Genomic DNA, 26822 nt, shown 5'->3' with positions numbered 1-26822 from the left:
TATCTTCCATTACTATAGAATACAGTCTCCCTCCCAACAACAAAAATGCTTGCATTTTGATATCCTTATGGCAAAAGGCCTTTAGAATGCTATATACATTATTTGCGTCTCACTATTAAAAGATGTCTTTAAAATCCTGATATTTTAAAAGAAAAATCCAATTTTGATAAAAATTTTAAAGTCATATTTTTACAACTTATGAGTTAGTATCTGGAAAAATAAAACATGAGAAATCAAAAACTAAGGAAAATCTGCAGAGGAACTTAGCAGAAAATTTAGTCTTTTTTATTAAGAGATTTATTTATTTCAGAAAGAGAGAGCAAGGGAGAGCACATGCACATGAGTGGGGGGGGGCAGAGGGAGAGAATCTCAAGCAGATTTCCAGCTAAGTGCAGAGCCCAGTGCAGGGCTCGATCTCATGACCCATGAGATCATGACCTAAGCCAGGACCAAGAGTTGGACGCTTAACTGACTGAATCACCCAGGCGCCCCCAGAATAAATTATTCTTACTTATTTATTAGGGCTTTAAGAAAATCACTTGACTTCTCTGATCATGTTCTCAAATCTGCGTAACTCTGATAACAACTTTGTAGGGTTGTTAAAAGGACAGCATTAGATAATATATGTGAAAACAAGTTGAAAACTATAAAATTCTAAGGAACTATGAGGCATAATGCTTTTAAGATACTATAAAGATATACTGAAATGATGAAATGAGGGGATAAGATATAAAAATTTAGAATGACACAAAAAACTGCTACTATAGTAAGACAGAAACAAAAGGAGATAAAGCAAAATTATTTATATGCAGTCCTTCTCCTAGAGCATAATTATGATGAACTGTATGGCATAGGAATTAATTTTAGAACAGATACAAGATAAAATAATTTTTTTCAGGGCGCCTGGGTGGCTCAGTTGGTTGAGCGACTGCCTTCGGCTCAGGTCATGATCCTGGAGTCCTGGGATCGAGTCCCGCATCGGGCTCCCTGCTCAGCAGGAAGTCTGCTTCTCCCTCTGACCCTCCCCCCATCTCATGTGCTCTCTCTCTCAAATAAATAAATAAAATCTTAAAAAAAAAAATTTTTTTTTCATACATACTATATATTGTCTATGAGTCACCAAAACATAACATGTTTAAACTGGAAAATGATACAATATTTTTGGAAAACCATTTCCATTAATAAGCTTCTCTCTCCTGGTCCTTATCTGGAGGCCACTACCAATGAATGAACCAATTATCAGTACTGTCCATGTCAATGAACAAGTGGCCTTTAAGGGACACTGTTTGGGAGAGAGACAGGAATGCAGAACAGACATTAGAACATAAGAGGTATTTACTAATTTCTTCAGAAAAATTCCAACTCCTGGGGGAATTTCTACACTAAGGAGAGGAAGTATGAATTGCCAAGCTAAAATTAGCTGGCTTTTTAACTTAAAATTTAACAGTATCAACATTTATTTGTCTTCTAATACTGATTACAAAACAGAAAACTATTATAATAAAAAATAGAGAAATCAGATTACCAAAATTTTTGACTACAAAATTAAATACTTATATAAAAACAAACTTATACTCTCAAATATCTGGATCACTCTCTAACATTTTTTATTTTGATTTTCCTGAAGATTTCAATCACTTCTAGGACTTTAACTTGTCTGCATATTTCTTACTTAAAACACATTTATAAATACATACATGAAATGCTCCAGAAAGAGCAAAGGAGTTCAGAGGGCTTCTTTATCACTTTACGCCAGCAACTAGGACATGAATCTGCACTACTACCTCAACCCAAACATCCACAGGAAAATACTGGGCATATGGTATATCATATTTGTTCTCTTCCCTTTGCAGATCCCCGATTAGAAACTGCAGTTAATCAGAGTGTAATCAGCACCAGCACTTATATTGATGGACACAGGAGAATCAGACAGTGCCATCTGAATAAAGATGAGATCATTTTAGGAACCTCTGCTAAGTAATCTACTATGTTATCTTATAAAATGCAATATATAAGGGATATTCTAGGGAAGTTAAGGGTAATCAAGCTCACTAGAGGAGATGTATTTTAAGCTCTGCAGCTGTTGGCAGATGGTAAGAATCATGAACACAGAATAGGAGGAACTAATAGGAATACTGGTGACACTGGAACTGACTGATGGTGCTTAGAAGGGAGTAAAGGAAAAAATATCTGATCTAATAAGGAATCTGATAACCTGAATCTGTTCATGATTTTATAAAAAAAACACTTATATGACATTCACTCCTTCTTTCCCTCTACCAAAGTGGATTTTTTTTTTTATGCAAAACTAATACAATCCTTGTAATTGGTCAAACTGGGTGACATTAAGTAAAACTTTTACCTCATAAATGGTTTTCTCATCACAAAACTAGGACTAGATGTTGCATCTCAATTATTTTATTTGGGATAAAACTTTATGGTTTTTACTAGTCTCACATGCTGTAAGACCCCACTATCCATGTCATTTAAAAAGCTACTATAAGCAAGCTGTTAAAAGACTATCAGCTAAAGAGAAATAGAAATATATTTCTGTATGTGTTCTAACTCAGAGTGATGGGAGAAAACATTCGCAGAGAAATGCAAAATTTTCTTAATTTTTGAGTTCCCAAGTACTCAAATCTATCATGTATGGTAATATGATTACTCAGAGTAATACTTCTTTCTTTGAGGAACAAGGCCAAAACCACCTCACAGGTATTTGAGAAAGACTTAAACAATTAATAATAAAAATCAATAAATGGTTGATAAAATGTTGTTTTATACAGTTCATACAACTTAATACAATTATAGAATTTATATTCCAACATTTTTGAGACTTCTAAAACCTTTATTTCTAAAACTTAAATATTTAAAATACATACTGGATATTTCTAAGAATTTAAATATTTAAAATACATTTAAAAGGCCTACCACTTTGTTGACCATCTCCATATCACACAGATTGTCCACTAAAATTCGACATGCTTCCTCTTTACCCCAGTGAGCAGCAGCATGAAGAGGTGTCCAGCCATCATAATCCTTAATATTAACATCATAGCCTGCCTGTATTAAAAGTCTAAAGAAATTACAGTGAATTAGATAATCATTAATAAATCTAAAAATGAGCAAACATAATCATTAGCTTTATACCATGCAAGTTAACAGAAATTTGTGATGTATTTCTTTTCCCAGTTCACATCTTCTCCCTTCCCTTCAATGAATTAACTAGGACAAAAGAAAATAATTTTCAGAAAACACTGGCAATGAGGATCTTGAATTACCGCCATAATAATGCATTCAACTTTAATTAATTCCTAATGACTAATAAGTCTTATGGTTAGGTGAAACACTTATTAATTCTTGTTATTATGAATTATAGTTGAAATTTTCATAGGAAAGCCAATAATTTTTCAATGTGAACTCAAAAACTCCTGGATCAATTTGTATGTTAAACTGATTTATTGAGGGAATGTCTTCAGGTGTCCATATAACATATCATCGCAAGCTAAATATGTTCTAAAAATATACTGGGATCAAACAAATTTATTTTATAGTTTTTCTGTTGCCTTGCAGTTGAGGAACTAGTTTGTGAAAACTTTCACAAACCTTAATGATCTACCATGGGTAATTTTCATAGGAAAATGACAATCTGTTAGGAACAAAACAAAGCAAAACAAATATTCGAGGGGTCGATTCTACTTCTCTGCAGCAGTAGAAAGCAGATATTCTAATTATCAACAAAGCTAGAAAAGAGGAATACATTTTAATACAATGCAAAGAACTGTATAAATTATGTTAGTATGCCCTCCTAACTGTATATTGACATTAACCTTTATTTTATTTAGAAATTAAGCTCAGAGAGCAAAGAATAGGTCTATAAATTGCACATAACACAGCCTCACACACACAGGCAGACAGTAAATACTTTATAACTCATGAAATCTGGTTGACCTTTACCTTACTTTCCAAGAAGTTGAGCTTGAGAAGGGCTTCTTTTTACCTACAGGAGGTGGTAGTGATAGCTAATACATAACCCTTCATTTATTTATATTTCACGAACTGATCCCCTATTTCCTAAGAATATCTAAAGCAGCCATTTCCAATTCTGGATCCAAAACAAAACCATCTTAAGAGCTTGTTTAAAAAAAAAAAAAAAAAAGAAAATTCCCCAACTCCACCACAGTCCTATGGAATTAAGCAGCATACTGGGAGATGGGCTCTGCCAATTTATATTTTTAGTAAGTCCTGTTACCTGCCTGTAGACCAACATTTAAGAGCCTCCAATCTAAAGAACAAGCTAACAGCTGAAAGTTAAAAAAAAAAAGTCCATTAACATACATTATCAGAAACTTTATTAAGAGTTTAATAAAGAGACAGAATACTAGAAGATATAAAAATATATAAAAGATAAAAAATATATCCCCCATTAGAAAATATGAACTATGTTAAATATTTTTTTTAAAGCTTTATTTTTTTTTTAAAGATTTTATTTATTTATTTGAGAGAGAGAGAGAGAGCACAAGAGGGGGGAGGGTCAGAGGGAGAAGCGGACTCCCTGCTAAAAGCAAGGAGCCCGATGTGGGACTCGATCCAGGGGGAGCCCGATGTGGGACTCGATCCAGGGACTCTAGGATCATGACCTGAGCCGAAGGCAGTCACTTAACCAACTGAGCCACCCAGGCGCCCCATATAATGTTAAATATTCTGAGTGACAAAAATTATAAGTACTTGGGAGTCTATGTGGAGAGGCAAGACAGAAAGGTAGAAAATTTTTTTTTCCCCAATAAACATATGGCTCTCTCTATATGCCAGGCTACACAATACTCAAAATAATAAGACAGTGTTTATTATATTCAAGGAGCTTCAAATGGAGGACAAAGGTCAAGAAAACAATCAACCCTCAAAGACAGTTTCTGTGATAGAGATGCAATGGCAGTACAGAGTTGAAAAGCATGAAGATCAATTGAAAGGGGTTGTGTATGTGGGGAAAGTGATACGGGTAACAAGTGGGGAGAAGTTACATTTGAAACCAATATCTTCTATTTATTTTTCACTTCATACATATTTGTACTTATTTTCATAAGTAATATATTTATGAAGTTCAAAAATAAAAAAGAATAAATGGCTATATAGGGAAGTCACACTCCCACTGCTGACCTTTAGCCAACCAGTTTCCCCTCCCTTATATAACTGTACTACTAAATTTGATTGGATCCTTAAAGAGATTTTATGTATATATCAGCAAATACAATTAAAAAAATTTTTTTTCTTAAAGATTTTAACTTTAAGTAACCTATACACCCAACATGGGGCTCAAAACCACAACCCTGAGACTAAGAGTTGTATGTTCCACCGACTGAGCCAGCCAGATGACCCTAAAATTTTAAAATATAAACACAAATGATGAATCCTTCTGTCCTTGTTTTTTTTTTTTTAAAGTTAATACATCCTAGTGCTCCTTCTATATCTATATATAGTGTTTTAATTGCTACAAGAGTATTCACTGAAAGGAGGTATCAAATTTATTCAACATTCTCCTACTCCTATTATAAATAACACTGTTACCACATACCTTATTTCCTGTGAAAATATCTATAAAAAAAAATTTCTAGAGGTAGAACTAACTGCTAAGCCAAAGAATAACTGTTACTTTGATAGAATCTGTTCAATTGTCATACTTTCACCAGTAATGTAAGAGTGCCTTTTCCCCAACCTTGCCAACACAGTGTGCCAACATTTCAATCTTTGCCAATATCACAGATGAAAAATGGTAATTCATTGTAGCTTTATCTGTACTTATTATAAATAAGGTTGAACATGTTTTTTTCATAGGCTTAAGAGCCTTGAACTGAGTCAAAGGATCGAAAGGAATTTGCCTCCAAGTTGAAGAGATGGTGAATGAGGTATCTAGACAGAAACAAAGCAGGCATTAAGACATCATGACAGAACTTCAAGTAGATATATATATATATATATAGTTGGAATAATGCATGCCTGAGGAGCAATGGTAGCAGCTTAGCTTAAAAGAGGATGACTTATGGTCTCATGTACTAATTTGAGGAGTTTAAAATATATCTCAATCCCCACTGAGAATCTTAATAAAGAATTTTAAGAGCCTAGATAACCTAATTACAAAGACCACTCGGAAGCTGTCTAGAAAACTATTTTACAGTGCAACTAGTACTCAAAAAATATTACCTTTACCATATGCAATTCTCTAATATTTCAATTAAAAAAAAAATGCTGTTGTCAAGTCACTAAGTTCATTTGTGACCTAATGGCGTCTGAAAGTTTGCTAAGTTTTGGATTAAAGAGAGAAACACAGAGGACAAGAAGAGGTAATTAAAAGTTAACTGGACTATTCTAGAAGGCTTCAGTTATTGAAGTGAGTAGGGACTGAAAAAAGGAGAAAACTTGGGAATAGCTGACCCAGTTAAACTTAACTGTTTTTACTGAGAAGGTGAAATAAAAAGAATAGTTTGATATTAGAAGCTCCAGTGAAACATAACAACATAAAGGGTGCAGAAGATTTTGCTGAGGGCTAGTCTTAATTCCTTTCAGATACATATAACAAAAGTTACCCACTGAATTGTGTTTTTCATATGGCTGCCAACACCTTTGCACTGCATAAGTAAAAGAAAAAAATTTATTGTGATGTAAAAGAGCTTTGTTTCAAGGAAATTTGTGGATCAATACATAGACCTATAAAGTCTCAGTTGCTCATGGCTTGATATTTATTATTATGCTAAAAGCACTCTGAGTCCCAGCGTTATGTAGTAAAAAGAAAACTGCATTTTAGATAAATTACATGTAAATGAATATTCATTAGGAATCAAGCTCTCTGAATTTGATGATTATGTTATATAGAATACTGTTCTTAGTCTCAGTAACCAGAGTTAGCCAATCTGGGAAGCTCAAAATGACTTTGTAGTAATTTATCAACCCAGATGGTAACATATAATGGTTGTCTGACACTTTGACGTAGTGGAAAATTGCAACCAAAGAAAATAATCAAAATTCAAGAGTAAAGAAAGAACCTTAGAAATAAACCAATAATATTCAAGGTAGTTTTCTCTTTCTCCTATAAATAGACATTAAATAACTTTTATAAACTGTTTCAAAATAATGTCTGCAGGTATCTTAAGAAAAGGAACAAGAAATAAAGAAAATAAACCAAATTAGAAAAATGACTGTGAAAAACAATACTTACTTTAAAACTTCTGTATAGCCTTTAGCAGCTGCAACGTGAAGTGCTGTCCCTCCAGATTTTGCATGCCGGACATCATTTATGTGACCACTATTTAGCCACTGTCTTGCATCTCTAAGCATTATCCGTTCTTCTTCTTTTCGAGCTGCTTCTATATCAACCCCTGATAAAATAAATATTGCTTTTATTTTTTCTTTACAGAAAATGTTCTATGTTGGGAAATAAAATTATTCAAAACATTTCAAGTTTAAATAAAAATTAAAAGTGAAATTTTATTTTTAAAAAATGGGCTGCTAATAACAAGCTGGTTCAATAATGAAATGTGGTAATACTGCAGCTATTTTATTAGCCTTCTCTACTGATTACTTAGTTTTTGCCCCACAATATTATTTTGGCTTTCTTTTTTACCTTTTCTGATAAATCCTTTTGTTTTTAAAAATTTGATTATTTCCTTAGGTATATCATCCTTTAGTTTAAAAACAAGACAAAACAAAATGTAATTAAGTCTTAAATTTCTATCTAACTGCTTTGACCAGTTCTCTGAACTCTAGCCTACTAGGTAGAAATGTTTATTGAACACTTTGACTCAGAAAATTTATGACTTTCAAATTTGCCAGACTTTCAAACAGATTCTCTACCAAACTCTTTCTTTTTCCAACATAGTACATTCTTCACTATTAGTATCAGCATTATAAATTTAATAAGTCATATAGATGTTCATTCACTTAAAAGCATTTATTAAGCACTAAGTTAGATTGAGATGGTAAGAGTGGGAAGAATTAAAAAAAAAAAAAAAAGGAACAGGACACTCTACCTCTTTCTTACCCTCAAAGAGCTCAAACTCTTGAGAAAAAAATTAAAGTAGAAAAGATAATCCTGAAATTTCTAAATGATTTCATGTGGTCTCATGGGCTTCAACTGCTGGCTATTTAATGAACAGCATACACCACAATGCAATTATATAGTGTGTCTTACTCCAGGAACCTATGAACTTATTAAAGGTAAAGATACTGCTTTTTTATCCTGTATCCCCACTGTCTAGATGAGTACCTAATACAGAGGTAAAAGGGATCAGTAAATGTATACTAACTACATGATGAATGAATACATGGGTAAAAACAATTATACACACACACACACACACACACACACATCTTCTCAGCTAAGATCTCTCCTATAATTCATATCCATCTACCCAACTGTCTGGTCAGGATTTTTTTTTCTTTCATTCATCCATTTATCCATTCACCCACCCATTCAATATGTACCGAGTGCCTACTAGATGTCAGGTACTTCTTATAAGGTGCAATGGGTATAGAAGTGAACTTATTAGATGGCAGAAAATAATCTGTATGTGAAGAAAAACAAAGCAAGGTAAAGGGACAGAGGGTAATGATAAAAAAAAACAACAACTTGTTTTATATGGTTTGGTAAAGAAGTCTCTTTGATAAGGTGACATTACAGCAAAAAATAGAGTGACAGTCATACTCTAATCTGGGAGGCATTTCAGCATAGGGAAGTCCTAGTAGTAGGCTCTGAGGTAGAAGCCTGCTTGAAATGTTCTGTTTGGAAGGCCAGGGTATCTACAGAGTAGTGAGAACAATGAGCAGAGTGACACAATCTGACTTAAGCTGAAAAGTTAAGAAAAGAAACCGAGGTATCAAATTGGAGGCTACTACAATAATTCAGACAAGAGATGATAGTAGCTTAAACTAGGGTAGTAGTTAAGGTAGTAAAGAGATTAGATTCTGGATTCTTCAAGGTACACCAACAGAATTTGTTGTTAGTTTGGATGTAGGAGAAAAAGAGAAGTCACATATGAATCAAAGGTTTTCAGCCTGAGCAACTGGAAAAATTAAATTTTCAATATGAGAAATGTGAAGTTTGAGATGCCCTGACAGACATCTATTAACTGGATATCAAGTAGTCAGTTGGATATCTGAGCTTGGAGAATGGAAAAGAGTCAAGACTAGGGAAATAATATAATAAAATTATATGCCACAGGCATCTGAAACTTAACGCTAAAATCTTAATTCAATTTTCCTAGCCAGTCAGCTTGCTGCCTGTCTTGTATTTAATGTACTAGGTACCACTACTTACCCAGCAACCTGGAAGACATCCTTAACCCTTCCCTTTACCTTTATTCCCAGCCCTCATCCAGTTAGTTCACAGACTCTGAATTGCCATCTCCTAGACTTGTCATCTTGATGGTATCATAGTTCATCACCATCTTAGTTCATGTCCTATATCCCACACTTTAACTACTACTACTACTGGCCCTTTACTCACTCAACCTCAGTACCTTCTGATTCATTTCCTACACCAATGCCAGCCCAGTTTTTCCATATCAAAATATAATCATTCACATTTCTACATAAATTTGTCAATGGCTGCTCACGTCCTGTAAGACAAAACTCAAGCTCTTTTGTGTAGTAGACAAAGCCTTTTATATGATTTGGTCTCAATACACTTTTTTTTTTTTTAAATTCATGAGAGACAGAGCGAGAGAGAAAGGCAGAGGGAGAAGCAGGCTCCCAAGGAGCAGGGAGCCCGATGCGGGACTCAATCCCAGGACCCTGAGATCATGACCTGAGCCGAAGGCAGACGCTTAACCATCTGAGCCACCCAGGCGCCCTCAATACACTTTTAACATCTACTCTTTCTCTTATAGCATCACCCAGTGTTCTTACCATCTAGATCTCCACCAAGGTCCCCAAGTACATCATGCTTGTGTGCTGTTGTGCAAGCTATTATCTTCTACATGGTCTGTTATCCTTCCCTTGCCTAAGCAAATTACCAATTATTCAAGGCACAACTAAACCATTCAACTGAAGCTCAACTTTTAAAAAGTAGACCATAATTGAAAACATTTTTAAAATCCCCAAATTACATTAAGTACAGGTAAAGTCATCTTCAAACTAGAGACTGTTATATCTCATCACATCTGAAAGAAACTTGCAATAAGATTTCCCAGAAAAGGGGGCGCCTGGGTGGTGCAATCGGTTGAGTGTCCAACTCTTGGTTTCAGCTCAGGTGGTGATCTCAGGGTTGTGGGATTGAGTCGCAAGTGGGGCTCACGTTCAGTGCGGACTCAGCTTGAGATTCGCTCTTCCTCTCCCTCTGCCCCTCCCACTCGTGTTCTCTAAGTGAATAAGTGAATTAAAAAAAAAAAAAATATTTCCCCAAAAGACTATATACGTGTAATGAACAAAACCTATAACTGTTATTTAAAAAGTATTACCATTTCATAATGAATCAATTATATTATCAAAAACTTCCTACCGAAAGATAATCATCTCATATTATTTAAGATGACTTCTAATGTTATTCATAAAAGAAATTATAAAGTTATAATTATAATACATTAAATATAACATTTTTACTAAATGATTTTTCTCAGACTGATTTATTTTCTTATGCTTTATATTTTACTGTAAGTCTTTTAAAACACAGAACTCTTTATTATCATTATGCTTTTTGTCTTTACCATCTTGAATATTCTTACTTTTATTATCTTTTACTATTCTAAATTTCCTCTGGACCTGAAATTAAAAAATATATACTTCTCACTTCTGGATTTGCCTAGTTTCATGCTATCTTTATCTAATTACAAAGCAATTACCTCTTTTGCCTCCAAATCATGCTCATATAAATTATATGTAAAAACAAGCAACACATGTTTAAAATTAAAGTATGTGTGAAGGGAAATTTCTTATGCTTAAGAAAATCCAGTTAGAAAGAAAAACTTACTTTCATATTTTAAAAAAATTTAAATGCTACTGATTAGTTATAGGCCCTGCTTTAGTTAATTAAAATCTAGAAGAAAAAAAAACCCTTACTGTACTACATATTACAATACTTTTTTTCTAGTTCCACTGTTTTAACTAGCTAGTGACCTTGAGAAAGCCGTAACTTCTTTGAATATTAGTATAATGGACTAAGAACACTGAAATTGAACCTAGACTGCTGGGTTTCAATCCCTCATCTGCCACTTATTAGCTCTATTATTTTGGGCAAGATACTTAAATCTCTGCTAATATTCAGTTTATTTGTAAAACACTTACTTGTAAAAAAAGGGTAATGAAAGCACCTATCCCCTAAGGTTGTTGTGAGGATTAAATTAATTGAGATATGTGAAATGCTTAGATCAGGAGTAAGCACCAAGGTATTAAGTATCACTATCAGCTCTAAATGCCTATGATTCTGCTTCTCCTTTCTTGTTTTATGGTCTAACAGACAGAAAATTCTATAATGCATTTAATTGGTCCTTAGCCTACCTATTACAATTGCAAGGTTTTAAATAATGAAAACAATAGATATCAAAACTAAATTGGGTATAATAAAGTGATTAGAGTATTTAACATCCGTTACTACTATTGAAAAACAGTAAATATAAGATTGAAATGTAGCCAAATCTCTTGGTGAGAAAAAATAAGAATAAATTGGAGTTTGGTCACAGCTAGGAGATACAAAGATTGACTTGTGTCCCAAGCTAAATAAAGGCAATTGCATTAAAATACAAGCCAGAAATACTTTAAGCTAAGGCTCAATCGTTACTACTTTTGTTTTGTTTTTAAGTAAATTCTACACCCAATGTGAGGCTTGAACTCACAACCCTGAGATCAAGAGTTTCATGCTCTACCAAATGAGCCAGTGGGGCACTCCAAATCATTGCTAGTTTCAAAGGCAATTTACTTAAGCATAACTAGTTATTGACCAAATATATTATTAAGAAATTAGAGCTGAAAGAACTGAAGAATTTTAAAATATTAAATAAAAACGTTCATATCAGGATAAATAATTTTAGAAATCTTATCACTATAAGAGGTATATTGAAGGTGCTCTTTTTATAATTATTAAAATCTATTAGAAATATCCCTATAATTTGTTTCTCTGGAACAAAGTTATGCTATATAAGTTCATGTATCCCCATTATATGAATAAACTGAATACCATAAAGTATTTTCTAGGAGACATTCTTTTTTTTTTTTTTAATTTTTTTTATTCTTATGTTAATCCCCATACATTACATCATTAGTTTTAGATGAAGTGTTCCATGATTCATTGTTTGTGCACAACACCCAGTGCTCCATGCAGAATGTGTCCTCCTCAATACCCACCACCAGGCTAACCCATCCTCCCACCCCCCTCCCCTCTAGAACCCTGTTTGTTGTTCAGAGTTCTAGGAGACATTCTTAATAAAATACAGTATGGTACAGTGATGAAGAGTGTGGGCTCAAGAGATCTATCACACTATTTGGGACTGAACTGCAGTACTACTTCCTACCTGTATGATCTTGGGTAAATCACTGATTCTCAATTTGCCATGTGTAATATGAGGGTAATAGTAGTAGTCATCTCTTAGCATTGTTGTGAGGATAAAATGAAAGGAGGCACTTAAAACCAATTGGCTCAATGCGTGGCATACATTGTCAGCATTTAGTAAGAGTTAACTACTATTATTAGTATTAGCTTTTCACTTTTCAGTTCCAAAGTCATCTCATCTATTTCTCAGAACTCCCCGTCATCTATTATTCTCCCAGATTTACATTTTCCATTGTGACATCTCTTAAGTTCCAACAATGTACCAAATATTGTTATGTGAATGTCCTTTAGCTACCACAAACTCAGTATATCCCAAAACAAACTCATGTACTCCCTAAATCTGTTCCTACTTCAGCCCATATTTTCCCATATGAATTTAGCCATCATTAATTCTTTTCTTTTTAACTTATTTGTTCAACAGAGAGAAAGAGAGAGCACAAGCAGGGGGTGTTTCAGAGGGAGAGAAGCAGGCTCCCTGCTGAGCATGGAGCCTGACATGGGGCTTGATCCCAGGATCCCAGAATCATGACCCGAGCCAAAGGCAGACGCTTAACCAACCGAGTCACCCAGGCGCCCCAATTCTTTTTTTTTTTTTTAAGATTTTATTTATTTATTCATTTGAGACAGAGACAAAGAGAACATGAGTTGGAGGGGGGGAAGGCAGAGGGAGAGGGACAAGCAGGCTCCCTGCTGAGCGTGGAGCCCAATGCAGAGCCGGATGCGAGGCGTGGGGCTTGATGCGGGGTTCAAGGCTCTATGCAGGGCTTGATCCCAAGACCCTGAGATCACGAGCTGAGCCGAAGTCAGATGATCAACCAATTGAGCCACCCAGGCACCCCAGCCATCATTAATTCTTAAACTGGAAACTTAAGGAGGCAAATAGTTGGTCTCAATTCTTCCTTTATCTCCACATTCAATTATTCATTCTAGTGTTTTAATTTTACCTTAATACTTCCTCAAGACAGCCCTGCTCTTTTCTATCTTAAATGTAATTGTTTTGTCCTCATCTTTCAGCTGGAATAATTTAAGAGCCTTCCTGGAGGAAGATATGCCACCATGTAATCCCCATTTTAAATCATCCTCCAAACTGCCATCAGCTGTTATTACTAAAGACCAAATCCAATCAAGTCCATTTCCTGCTTGGAGATCCTTGCTGCATCTAATGTCTACAAAATGGATGTCCTTCACCATCTGGCTCCAGCCTAATTTTTTCAGGTCTCACCCTCCTACTAATTTTGTCTTGACTTTGCATTTCGATTACAATTCTAATGAGTTCTCCGCATATGCTATGTCTCCAATTCCTTTTCTTTGCACATGCTGATACACCCTTGCCTGATAGGCCTTTTTTGTCCACCACCTCCTTTCTCTGCTAAGCAAACTCATTCTCAAATGTCACCATTCTGAAATTTTTACTGACTATTGGAAGCAGTTAGTCATAGCCTTTTCTGTTCTTCCACAACCTTCTGTTCCTATCTATATTTTAGCACATAGCACACTGCATTGTTAAGCTCTGTTTATATATATCTGCCACTTCTGATATGCTGTGAAATCCTGAAGAATAAAGATTGTCTTCTTTCTTCCTTTCTGTCTTTTCCATACCCAGCACCCGGAGCATTTGCCGGCATATTAACCAATACTGAACGAATCATTACAATTAAAATCAGTCTTGCAAAAAGCTTCCTTTATATACAAGGAAACCAAAGGCAAGAAGTTTTCAGTACATCTCCATGCCCTTCCTAGCACATGATAATTGCTAATATTAGGCAGTATAAAAAGATTTATTTTAACTAGTGTTTAACAGGAAATGGTTAGCTATCCATCTAGGCTTTCATCAGAGCAAGATATGGGCAGGTAAGGCAGTCTTCTTTCCAGGTTGTGATGCCTTATATCCATTTTCCAGTTTCCTCAAGCCTTGACTATCCTGTTACTCCAAAATGCCTGTCTAGAACATTCCTGTTAAAAGCTCTTCTGTGTACTTATCCAAGCCCCAGTTTTTAACTACTTTTCTAATGTATGCCCTGTTTCTCCTGGGCTCCAGGGACCTTCTAACTACCTGTTACAATGTCTCAACTCTGTTTAGGCACTAAAATATCTTATCAGCTTCAGTGTCTTAAGATTATTATTATTATTTTTATTTTTGAGAGAGAGAGAGAAAGAGAGAGTGCACACACATTTGGAGGGGGGATGGGCAGTGGGGGGGAGGGAGAGAGAGAATCTTAAGCAGACTCCAAGCTCAGCATGGAGCCCTGACGTGGGGCTCGAACTCACGACCCCGAGATCATGACCTGAGCTGAAATCAGGAGTTGGACACTTAACCAAATGAGTCACCCGGGCGCCCCTTAAGATTTTTTTAAAAACATTTAGGGTCATTATGAATTTTCCTAATTCCAGGAAAAAAAATCTCTTTTCAAGGTACTAACTTAGCTTCTACTCCTTTGCTTCTATTTCATGATCAACCATACTTCAGTAAGTGCCTACCTTCTAAAACAATATTCCATACCTTTCCTTTATCTTTTAACACCTTAGTAAAACAGTTCTCTTCTGATAATACTCATTTAATCACTGCCTAAACATAATGGAATACAGTGGAAATCATACAGAATAATTTTATTTATACATATTAATTTTAATTATTAATTTTAATTGTAAAGTACACATAACATAAAATTTATCATCTTAACATTTTTAAGTACGCATTTCAGTAGTGCTAAGTACATTTACACTGTTGTGCAACCCATCTCTAGAACTCTTTTCATCTTGCAAAACTGAAATGCTACACCCATTAATCAAAAACCCCCATTCCCATCTCCTTGACAGCCATCATTCTACTTACTTTCTCTATTAATCTGACTCCTGAAGTACTTCATGTAAGTGGAATCATACAGTATTTGTCTTTTTGTGACTGTCTTATTTTGTTTACCATCATGTCCCCAAGGTTCATCCATGCTACAGTATGTGTCAGAATTTCCTTTTTAATGCTGAATTAATAGTCCATTGTATGTACATACCACATTTTGTTTATTTACTCATCCATTGACAGACATTTGGTTTACCTCCATCTTTTGCTTATGTGAATAACGCTGTTATAAACATGGGTGTACAAATATCTTTTTGAAACCTTCCTTTTAACTTTTTGAGTATGTACCCCCAAAAAAGAATTGCTAGACACATAAAACATAAATATGTATTATATATATATCTCAAGATACAATTCATATACATTTATGATATACAGTTCAGTGGTTTTTAGTATATTTGCAGAGTTGTGAAACTATTATTACCACCATCAGTTTAGAATACTCATTTCTTCTAAATAAAACTCTACCCATAAACAATTACTCCTCATCTATAAACTGATGTCTCTCAAATTTGTATCTCCAGCCTGTACCTGGAGATTCACAGATTCAACTGCTTAAATATCTAATCAGCAAAACAAACTCGACGTATCTGAAAATAAATCCCTGAACTTTCCCCATAAAACCTACTTTTCCCACAATATTCATATCTCATTTATACCTTCTTTCTTGCATACCCTACACTTAATCACTCAATAATTCTCTTGAACAAACCTTCAAAATATATCTAAAATCCAACCTTTTCTCATCACTTTGTCCACCACCACCTATTTCTGCCCTTACTTTCCTACAATCTATTCTCAACACAACAGCCACAGAGATCCTTTCTAAAGTAAGTCGGATCATGTCACTCCTCTACCTCAATTCCTCCACTGGCTCCCTACTTCTCTCTGCCTAAAAGCCAAAGTCATTCCAACGGCCCACAAGGCCTTGATGTGGTATGGTTCACTGTTACCTCTGTGACATCATCTCCCTCCAGCCTCTTCCTTGTTTTGCATACTTTAGTCACACTAGTCTACTTATTGCTTCTCTGAATAAACCATGCACCCTCCCATCCTTGCACTTGTAGCTCCCTGTCTGGAATGTTCTTTCCCCAGATGCATGATTCATCCCCTCACATCATTCAGATCTTAGCTTAAATACTACTACCTCTCTATTTAAATTTGCAACGTATCTCATTCATCCTGCGCGCTTCCCTATCCTCTTTGCCTATTTTCTCTCCAAAGCTTCTTTTACCACATAACTTTATGTCTGATCCTACAACTTACGATTCTTCTTTCAATTTTAAAAATATTAAAAAGATGGAGAGGGCGCCTGGGTGGCTCAGTTGGTTAAGCGACTGCCCTCGGCTCAGGTCGTGATCCTGGAGTCCCGGGATCGAGTCCCGCATCGGGCTCCCTGCTCAGCAGGGAGTCTGCTTCTCCCTCTGACCCTCCTCCCTCTCATGCTCTCTGTCTCTCATTCTCTCTCGCAAATAAATAAAATCTTAAAAAAAAAAAAAGATGGAGAATTGAGAATCATATATTTTTTTCAAACAGACTAATGCTACACATATTGCTATGGAAGGTGATTTTTTTCCACTCAAATTATGATTTCCCCTTCAGTACCAACAATTATTTTATTGAAAAAGTCAAGTTCATATTCTTTCTAAAACAGTTTTAAACATTTCTTCCCATTTAGGTCGCTTTTACATTACCTTGCCGATTAACTTCATTTTGAAGTAGCTCTTCCATTGCCTCCTCCTCAGCAATATCTAATGGTGTGTCTCCTTCACTGTTGACAGCTCCTACATGTGCTCCCTGACCAATCAAAAATCTGTAAAATGAAAGGGAAAACAGTTAAGAAATGACGGTATCATTAAGACTAAAGGCATAACAAATGAGATAACTCCTACATAAGAGCAACACTAAAAATCAAGGATAGATGCATTAATTTGTTTTAAAAAAGTAGAACATGTTTTTTTATTTTAATTTATATTTCCTAATTTTTCTATAATGCACATACATTGCCTTATGAATACAAAAATGTTATTTAAGGATAATTAGAAAGTCTTCCATAGGATCATTTCAGACTGTCCCCACTAAATTTTTCATTACCTCCATACTGATTGGTTTCCTAACTGATATCCATGCTCCCAGTCTCATGCCATATATGATAGTTTTTTTTTTTTTAAGATTTATTTATTTATTTATTTATTTGAGAGAGAGAGAGAGAATGTGCGTGTGGGGTACAGAGGGAGAGAGAGAATCCACTGAGCATAGGCCCAACGTGGGGCTCAATCCCAGGACCCTGAGATCCTAACCTGAGCCGAAATTAAAAGTCAGACGCTCAACTGACTGAGCCACCCAGGTGCCCCATATGCAATAGTTCTTAACCTGGGGTTGATGGAACTAAAGTCAGAAGGTCATTGAACTGATGCAGATATCTTAAAATACTATTTATGATTATCACTGTTTTGAAATTAAAGTAATTGTTAAATGAACCTTTAGGTCTCTTTAATGTGTTACTAAAGAAGCACATATATAACTATACCATAAATGTGTTTTTCTAATGTTCTGAAAATGAAACCTAATAGAACTGGTTTTTGGTGTACTTTGTATTTTATTTTATATATCCAAAATACAATCCTGAGAAAGTATCCACATGCTTCATCAAACCTGACGAAGTGATCCAGATACAAAAAGGTTAGGAATCTCTTTCACTGCATCAACTATACATCTCCCAGAATCTCCCATTTAAAATGACTGGAGTCAATTTCCCACTTAAAAATCTTTGCATGGTTGTACCATTCTAAGAGAAAACATACATGGCCCTCAATGAGCTGGTTTTGTCTTCTTTTTCAGCCTCATTTCTCTTCTGTCTTGTATCACACTTTAGGCCCCAACAATACAGAACTATGCTTATAGTGCCAGAACTAACCCATGCTCCTTTGGCATTCCTGATTTTACTTTTGTATATGTAAAGAATGGGCTTTTTTCCTCTATGTCCCTAACCAACTTAACTCTTATTTATATATGTTTATGGACTACACAAAAATATTCTCATTATAAAAATAGTAAAAAGGTCCAGTTTAAAAAAAAGAAAAAAACAAGAACACCTTTATACCTCTCCTTCTACTATTATGCTCCCTCCTCAGAGATAAACATTACGAACAATATCTTCCTAGTAACTTTGCTATGAATTTCTTTGTGTGTATATAAACATATGTACACAGTCACTTTTGAGGTTCTTGTTGTGAAACAAAAATTAATGAGATTGTTTTCAATGTACAGGAATGCAATGCATTATAATAGTTGAAAGATATTCCACAGTATGGCTGAATCATACTTTTATTTCATACTATCCTTCTAATGGACATGTTCTTAAATGGACAATTGACATTATCAATCTTTAAAAATTTTCCCAACATCATGGGGATAAAACTTTATTTCCTGATCACACAAGAGGTTGAAAATATTTGGATATGTTTACTGGCATTTGTATTTTCTCCTCTTGTGAACTTATTTACATCTTTTGCTGGTACTTTGAATGTGTTCATTAATTTAACAAATACTTAGGGAATGTTTTTATGGACTGCATGTTTGTACCCCCAAATTTCATGTTGAAATCCTAACCTCCAATGTGATGGGTATTAGGGGGTGGGACTTTTGGTAAATAATTAGGCTTAGATGAAATCATGAGGGTGATGCACCCATGATGGGATTACTGTTCTTACAGAAGAAGAAGAGACTAGAGCTCACTGTCTTTCTGCCATAAGGGGCACAGCAAGATGGCAGCTATCTGCAAGTCAGGAAAAGGGCCCTCACCAGACACAGAATTGGCCAGCACCTTGGTCCTTTAATTCCTGAGTGTCCAGAACTATGAGAAACAAATGCCTATTGTTTAAGTCACTCAGTTTATGGTATTTTATTATCCCAGTCAAAGCTAAGACAGGTATCTAATATGTACCTAGTACTATGTTATATGCCAGGAATACAATGGTAAGCAAAACAAACACAGACATTTCCCTGCAAGAGCTTACAGTCTAGTAAAAGAGTTAGATTATTGTAAAATTTGGTAAGTCTTATGACAGAGAATTTTGGGGTCTCTACGAGTGAATAATAGGATAATCTAATTCAGTTAGGTCAGGAAAGGATTCTCTGAAGAATATGTAGGTACTAACAAAGACAATGGAAGGAAAGTGTGTTTCAGGTAAGAGAGAACAAAAGGTACCATATACCCTGTGACAGTAAGTATGTATGGCCTACAAGGGCCTGGTTCATTTTCCTGAAAGAACTGATCAATCTCTATGTGTATCTGTCTTACACACACACACACACACACACACACACACACACACACACGGTGTCTATTTTCCAAGATGTTATATGATCAGGAATATGTTTCAAAAAGATCACTTTGTGCAGTACGGAAAATAGAATGAAAGTAGGAAGATCAGTTAAGGAGCTACTGCAGTAGTAAAAAAAAAAAAAAAAAATTATGTCGTAAGCTTGAATTTTATGGAAGAAATGGATGAATTCCAAAGATACCCAAGAGGACACTGGGAGATCAGTTGGATATGAGAAGTGAGGGTGAGGAAGGTGTCCAGGATAAATTGAAGTTCTTGACTTGTATGATGTGATAGATGAATGGTGGTACTAATGAATGATATAGAGAAAATGAAGTTATTTCCTACATCTGACTAACAGCTATGTAACAAATATTTCTTCACACTGTAACTGCATTAAAAAAAAAGAAAAAAAAACTTTTCAGGGCGCCTGGGTGGTACAATGGGTTAAGTGGCCGACTCTTGGTTTTGGCTTGGGTTGTGATCTCAGGGTCATGGGATCGAGCTCCACATCGGACTCTGTGCTCAGTGCAGTCTGCTTAAGACTTTCTCTCCCTCTACCCCCCTCAAATAAATAAATAAATCTTTAAAAAACAAAAACAGACACAAAAAACTTTTCTTAAAGTATTTTGTATCTTACTAAGTTTAAAGGTTGTATAAAGGCAGGTCTGTCAATCTTTTGCTTTAAGAAGGCTTTTACCATCCTATTACATGTATCTATGTGGAGATGTAACTTTTACAGACACATACATGGAGAAGAATAAAAGAATATACACTATAAAGTTAACAGTGATTATCTATTATCTCTAAGTGGTAATTAGAAGGGATTTTTATGAGTAGTTTTATTGGGGGGAATTTTTTGTTACCCAAATTTTCTGTAGAAAGTTTATTTTGTATATGTGTGTCAGACCACAAAAATGGCTACCATACCATTCTGCAGCCTGATGCTTTTACACTACACTTAATAATACATTATAAACATTTCTCCCTATATAAGGTAATATTTCATTTTTATGATCTTCATGGGACTTCTACAAAAAGAAGTCATGCTTGAATTGAGGCAACTTTTTCTGTTTCAGAGTTTTAAAAAATGTAATATAAAACTAAATGAGAACATTTACATACTACAAATAAATAAATGAGTCTGGAGCAAAACAGAAAAAAAAGATATAAGTAGCATAATAAACTGTGCTATGCTCCAAGAGAGTATGTAAAATAATCTGCTATGCAAAATATCAACCAATTAGCCCTATTTATATGAAACCACTTCTATTTTCCTTAGGTAGAAATCACTCATAGGATATAAAGACTGAGAATCACTCATAGGATATAAAGACTGAGAATAAAAGGAGTACTTCAGAGTAGCTCCAGTGCTTGCAGCAGGGGGAACTACATGGGAAGCAGAGTCTCAAGGAAATACCAGGTCAAAGCCAAATACAGACAATCCAAAATTTTTATAAACAGGAAGGATGTTAAGAGAAACTAACAAGAGTAAAGTTCCAAAACTACTGGCAGGAAACAGAGCCTGGAGCAATTCCTGAGCCAAAAGTTAAGGTATATGTATGTACTCATATAATTCACAAAAATCGCCTGCACTCCAGGACTATCATTTGCAAATATAAATTTTTTACAAAGATACATAAAAATAAAGAAATAAAGTCCCATGGCATTAATTCTTAGCTACAATGAATAATCTCAAAAAACCATTCAAAGATTGGTTGTGTGAAAAAAAGCAAATGTCTGACTTCTGTAGACTTTGAGTTAGGCTCTCAACTCTGCCTCTTGACAGCTGTGTGACATTCATTAGAACACTGGAAGCCCAGTCTACAGGAAAATTACAGGGCTATGTGAAATTTCAATAAGTTAATGCCTAAAAATAAAATTCTACCTTTTATCCCATCATGCAAAATCATCACATTTAAAAAGCAATGTTTAAGATAATGTGAAATAAAATAGTACAGACTATCTGGAATACCAGAAATTGACTCTGCGGGGTCCTCCAGATACTGAAAACAGATGGCTATATTTCCTTCAGAACAAAAAAAGCTAGGATATTATAAGCAGCTCATGTGACTGCTAATTAGGAAACATTTATTTTAAGATTTCTTGGAAAGAAAAAAGGAAAGATTTCACATAGAATATCCCAAGTGGAAAGTCAGAAGATTGGGCTGTTTCTCAGATGAGTACTTTTTTTTTGTATGCTTTAGAGTTGTTGTTTTTAGCAGGGTTTTATCGCCTTAACAATGGTTAATGATTTCAAGTGATACAAATGAGGCCAACATAGGAGATGCCTATAAATGATGAAATTCTTTATAAATTGTAGAAGTGAAAAATGTTAAACCACTAGGTTTATTGAGATTTATAATTATCTAGCACCCTGAATCAAGAAATAATTTTGGATAAATTAACTGACCTCAAAATCAAGACATGATCCAAATGGACTTTTACAAAATTACTTGCACATGTCCTAATTTAAAAATCTGACAAAAGGTGTAAAGTTCTTAACCAAGTTATTGGTTGCAACTTGGATGGTATATTAGATAAATTTGCAGAATTATTCAATGTTAATTGAATTTGGAAGACAAATTTTGACAGTCTCTATTGTCTTGGATTATGAGTTTTGTCAAAAACCAATCCATAGAAGAGATTATGAGAAAGGGAAATAGTTTTCACTTAAAAAATTTGATCCTTTAATTAAAATTGTCTTTAAAGTAGAAGCTAATGAGGACACAATGATCAAAGAGACAAGGAAGAAGAAATTCCATCAGCAAGAGCTGAATATATTTAGTGTCCAAATTTAACGTATACTTACTTTTTTAATTCACTGTAATAAAACTAGTATCAAGAAGTCATTATAACCAATACACGAACTTTCATGTACTCAATACATGAATCTTTAAAAACTAGAAAGTCAGTACAGCTTTAAAAAAGGAAATTCTGTCACACAGATGAACCTCAAGGTCACTGTGCTAAGCAATATACGATAGTTACAAAAGGACAAATACTTTATGATTGCACTCATATGAAGTATCTAAAGGTATCAAAATCATAGAAACAGTAAAAATAGAAAGCTGGTTACCAACGGCTGAGGGTAGAGGAGAGGGGAAATTAGTGTTTAGCGCATAGAGTTTCAGTATTACAAGATGAAAAATTCTAGAGATCTGCACAACAATGTGAATATATTTGACACCACCACTACACACTTAAAAATGGTTAAAATGATAAATTTAGTATTATGTGATTTTACAATAATTTTTTTTAATCAGAAAGTCACAAGAATACCACTGGAATAGTTGTTCCTTGAAAATCAAAATGAGTTCCTCAAAGCCATATAACGACACAGAATTATGAACTACCTGAACTTTTCAAAGATGGGTAAGTAGAACATTACACTATTAAGAAATATATGCTATTTTCTTTTGGTAGTCTCTGAGCAACAAAAATCTTAAAATAAGTATAAACAACCTTATGCATCTTCAGCAGAAACGCACTTTGCTATTTCATTCTTGAAGTTCTATACCATGATGAAGAATAGTTGAAAACAGCTGTAAGAATCCAAACAACAGCTCTGATGTGGAACCTTTGAAAAGTTTTATTAGAAACAGCAGTTCTTCATTCAGCACTTGATAAACGTTATGCCCCTTTCTTCTGGTCTCTATGGTTTCTAATGAGAAATCTGTTGTCATTCAAATTTCCCTCCTTAAAATACAGTTTCTTTCTCACTGCTTTCAAGACTTTTGTCTTTAGTTTTCAGAGGTTTGTATATGAGATGTCTTGGTGTGGAGGGCTTTGTTTTATCCTGTTTGGAATTTGCTAGGCTTTTTGAATCTGTAGGTTAGTATCATTTGCCAACCACCTATCATTTCATTAAATACTTCTCCAGCCATGTCTTCCTCTTCTTTTCTGGGACTCTAATGGTACAAATGTTAGCTCTTTGTTATAGCCCCACAAGTCTCTGAGGGTCTACTCATTTTATTTTAGTCTATTTCCTCTCTGTTGCTAAGATTTGGTAATTTCCATTGATCTATTTTTCAGTTGACTAATTCTTTCTTCTATCCCCTCCATTCTACTCAAGTCTACCCATTTTTATTTTGGTTATTAGATTTTTCAGGTCATTCTCATTTGATTCTTCTTAATATCTTCTATTTCTTTGCAGACTTTCTTTTTGCTGAGACTTAATTTTTTCATTTGTTTCAAGCATGCTCATGTAATTGCTTGTTGAAACATGTTTATGATAGCTGCTCTATCATCTGTCAGATAATTTTAAGAGTAGTATCTGTCAGTTCCATGTTGGTCTCTACTGGTTGTCTTCTTTCATTCAATTTGGGAATTTCCTTGGTATGACAATTGATTTTTAATTGAAATCTAGACACTTTGAGTATTATGTTAAAGGACTCTAGATCTTGCTTAAACCTTCCAAGTTAGCGGGCTTTGTTTGGCTCTGCTGTAGCAGAGGAAGCTGTGGAGGTGCCACTTCATTACCACAAGGTGGGGACAGAAGTCTCTGACACCAGAGATGGGGTGATGGCTCCTTGTTACTTCTAGCTTACCATCAAGACTTCACTGATATCTCCCTGAATGAGAAGGGTATGAGTGCTTCATTACTACTTCCCATGTGGCCTCCACTGACAATAAGGGGAGGGAGGTAGGCATCTTTAGTGGTAGGTGGTGGTGGAAGTATTCACTCCCCACCAGGCCTCTTCTGACATACTCAAGGGAAGAGGAGCAGGAGCTGGTTAGTATCTACTATGGGGGGGGGGGGGGCTAGTTAACCATTTGATGGGGATTAAAGTCTTGGCTACCTCTGGTCTAATCTGACATCAGTGCAGGACTGTTGGTGCACCTCAATATAGCCTGGGTAGAGTGGAGGTCTACACTCCCTACAGTCTTCGCTGGTGAGGGCATGGGTGAGACTAAGGTTTTTTTCCTGTGGACTTTGCCTGGTTAAATAGAGTGGTTATTATTATTTTTAAGTTTTCTGTCTTGCTAGGGTGCCCCTCTCCCAGTACTTGGCTAAAAAGATTAGGCTTTTGTTGGGACTTTTTCTTTTTTTGGTGTGCCCATTTGTGCTTTTTGGATTATCATTGTTTTCACAAAGATACTATGAGGCAAAAAAGAAAAGCTAGGAAACTCACTCCTGTGGGTCTTATGATGCCTAGCCATCATGCCCTCTTTCTACCTCTCAGAATCTTATGTTATATATATAAGATTCAGGGTTTTTAGTAGTTCTTAGCAGGAAGAATAGGGAAAACCACGTCTACTCTATCTTCCCAGAAGCAGAAATTCTTTTTTAATTGTCAAATTTCAATGTGTAGAACATTAGCAATTTTAACCTTAATTTTTTTTAATTTGTCAAGACTCTAAAGGCAAAAGTATTATCTTCATATATAAATCATGTTGTTAGTCCAACTGTTAGTCCTGATACCTTGCCAAATACTTTGCTTAATTTCTGACATCACAGTTCCACAATTATGTCACAGATATAATTAATTATGCCAATAGCAAAGACCAGGCTAATACTTGTGAGAGAAATGAATCTATTTGTGAAACTGGAGTCTATTTTCCAGTTGTCTAGGAACCTGGATTATCATTTGTAAAAAAAAACCAAACAGACAGACAAACTCAAAATGTGGGAAAGTATTTAAATTCCTCTATTCTCTTTGTAAAGCCACCTTTTAAATATAGGAAATCCTCAAGGTTCTGTCTTTAGCATTTCCTGTTTCTCTCAATTACTCCCCAGAACAGTGACTCTATACTTCTTTGATGATGCACTAACTCCTGAAAAGGCGTATTTGTTTATTAAAATCAATTATATGCACTACTGTCTTACTTTATTACTGCAACTTTCAATTCCAAGAGGCAAAAATCCTACTCATTATGCAACAATTCTAAAATGTACATTTCCCTCACATTTTAAAATCATGGAAATCTTCTACAATCAATGAATGTTACAATCCATGATGCCTTACAATGGCTATTGGCCAGATGGCAAACACAACATGGTTGTGATTATCTGTTCTCATGTGACCTCGGTCACAGCTATTTATACTGTTTTCACTTCAGTCAACTTATGTGCATTGTTGGTACCTTATTTGTTGAACTTAAAATGTCTTCCTGGATGTCGTCTGAAACTTTTTGTCAATACTTTCTGGTAAGATCAAGAAAGCATCAAAATCAAAACTTGTAGAATGCATACCAATGCCTTAAAATAAAATTCCAAAGGCAATAAGAGAACATTCTTTAGTAATGTTGCATCAATGACACTCTAAATTGCACAGAAAATAATACTGTGTGAAAAAATCTAGGTGATTAAACACACACACAAACACACACACAGTATCAGTTTCATTTTCTTAACCTTTTTTAAGTTGATATACAAAATAATGACACTGTGTTACAACAAGGGCATGATAAACTTCATGAAATCCAATATATGCCTTACGAACACACCCAATATATTCCTGGCTTCCTACAGCACCATTTCCATTAACATCTCAAATAGGGCCTAGTTTTTTTTTTTTTGAAAGATTTTATTTATTTATTTCAGATAGAGCGAGAGAGCACAAGCAGCGGGGGAGAAGGAGAAGGGGAAGCAGGCTCCCTGCTGAGCAGGGAGCCCAATGCAGGGTTCAATCCCAGGACCCCGGGGTTTCATGACCTGAGCCAAAGGTAGACGCTTAACTGATTGAGCTACCCAGGACCCTCAAGTAAGGCGTATTTAAAACCACATTCCACTATGGTCTCTTCTCTGCTTCCCCCTGGTCTTGCTCTTTAGGTCTCTTAATAAGTTTAAAGGCATCATTTTGCTAATTGCAAAGGTTAGACAAGGAGGCAGAACAGTGTACTGGTTTAAGGTACAGACTTGAAAAGTTAGGACTGACTAGGTTCATAACCCAGTTCTGCCACTTACTGGGTGTGATTACTCCCTGACTCAAGTTTCCTCATCTATAAAAGAATAATTATCATACAGGTCTACCATCACTCACCCAAACCCAAACTTCAAAATTTTTCATATTTCAGAAAGATAACATTGCAGATTATGTAAAACCCCCACTGAATCTGAGGCAGTACTTTATAACCAAACACATTAATATTTCTGCAAAAAATA

At 35.0% G+C, this 26822-nt stretch overlaps 1 protein-coding gene across 9 annotated transcripts in view; it reads right to left on the bottom strand.

Moving 5' to 3' along the window:
* Positions 1 to 26822, bottom strand: part of PPP1R12A (protein phosphatase 1 regulatory subunit 12A) — a 145158-nt gene that overhangs the window by 60904 nt on the left and 57432 nt on the right. For all 9 annotated transcript variants that reach the window (XM_035002073.1, XM_035002081.1, XM_035002075.1 and 6 more), the window contains exons 3-5: positions 17084 to 17202; positions 7211 to 7370; positions 2932 to 3076 (exon numbers count right to left, since the gene is read on the bottom strand). In XM_035002073.1, the coding sequence (XP_034857964.1) occupies positions 2932 to 3076; positions 7211 to 7370; positions 17084 to 17202 (424 nt within the window). The remainder of the gene's footprint in view (positions 1 to 2931; positions 3077 to 7210; positions 7371 to 17083; positions 17203 to 26822) is intronic.

This window comes from Mirounga leonina, unplaced genomic scaffold (genome assembly GCF_011800145.1).
Source record: "Mirounga leonina isolate KUSES-001 unplaced genomic scaffold, KU_Mleo_1.0 Mir_126, whole genome shotgun sequence".
Lineage (NCBI taxonomy): Eukaryota > Metazoa > Chordata > Mammalia > Carnivora > Phocidae > Mirounga > Mirounga leonina.
This window is presented reverse-complemented; position numbering and strand designations above follow the sequence as displayed.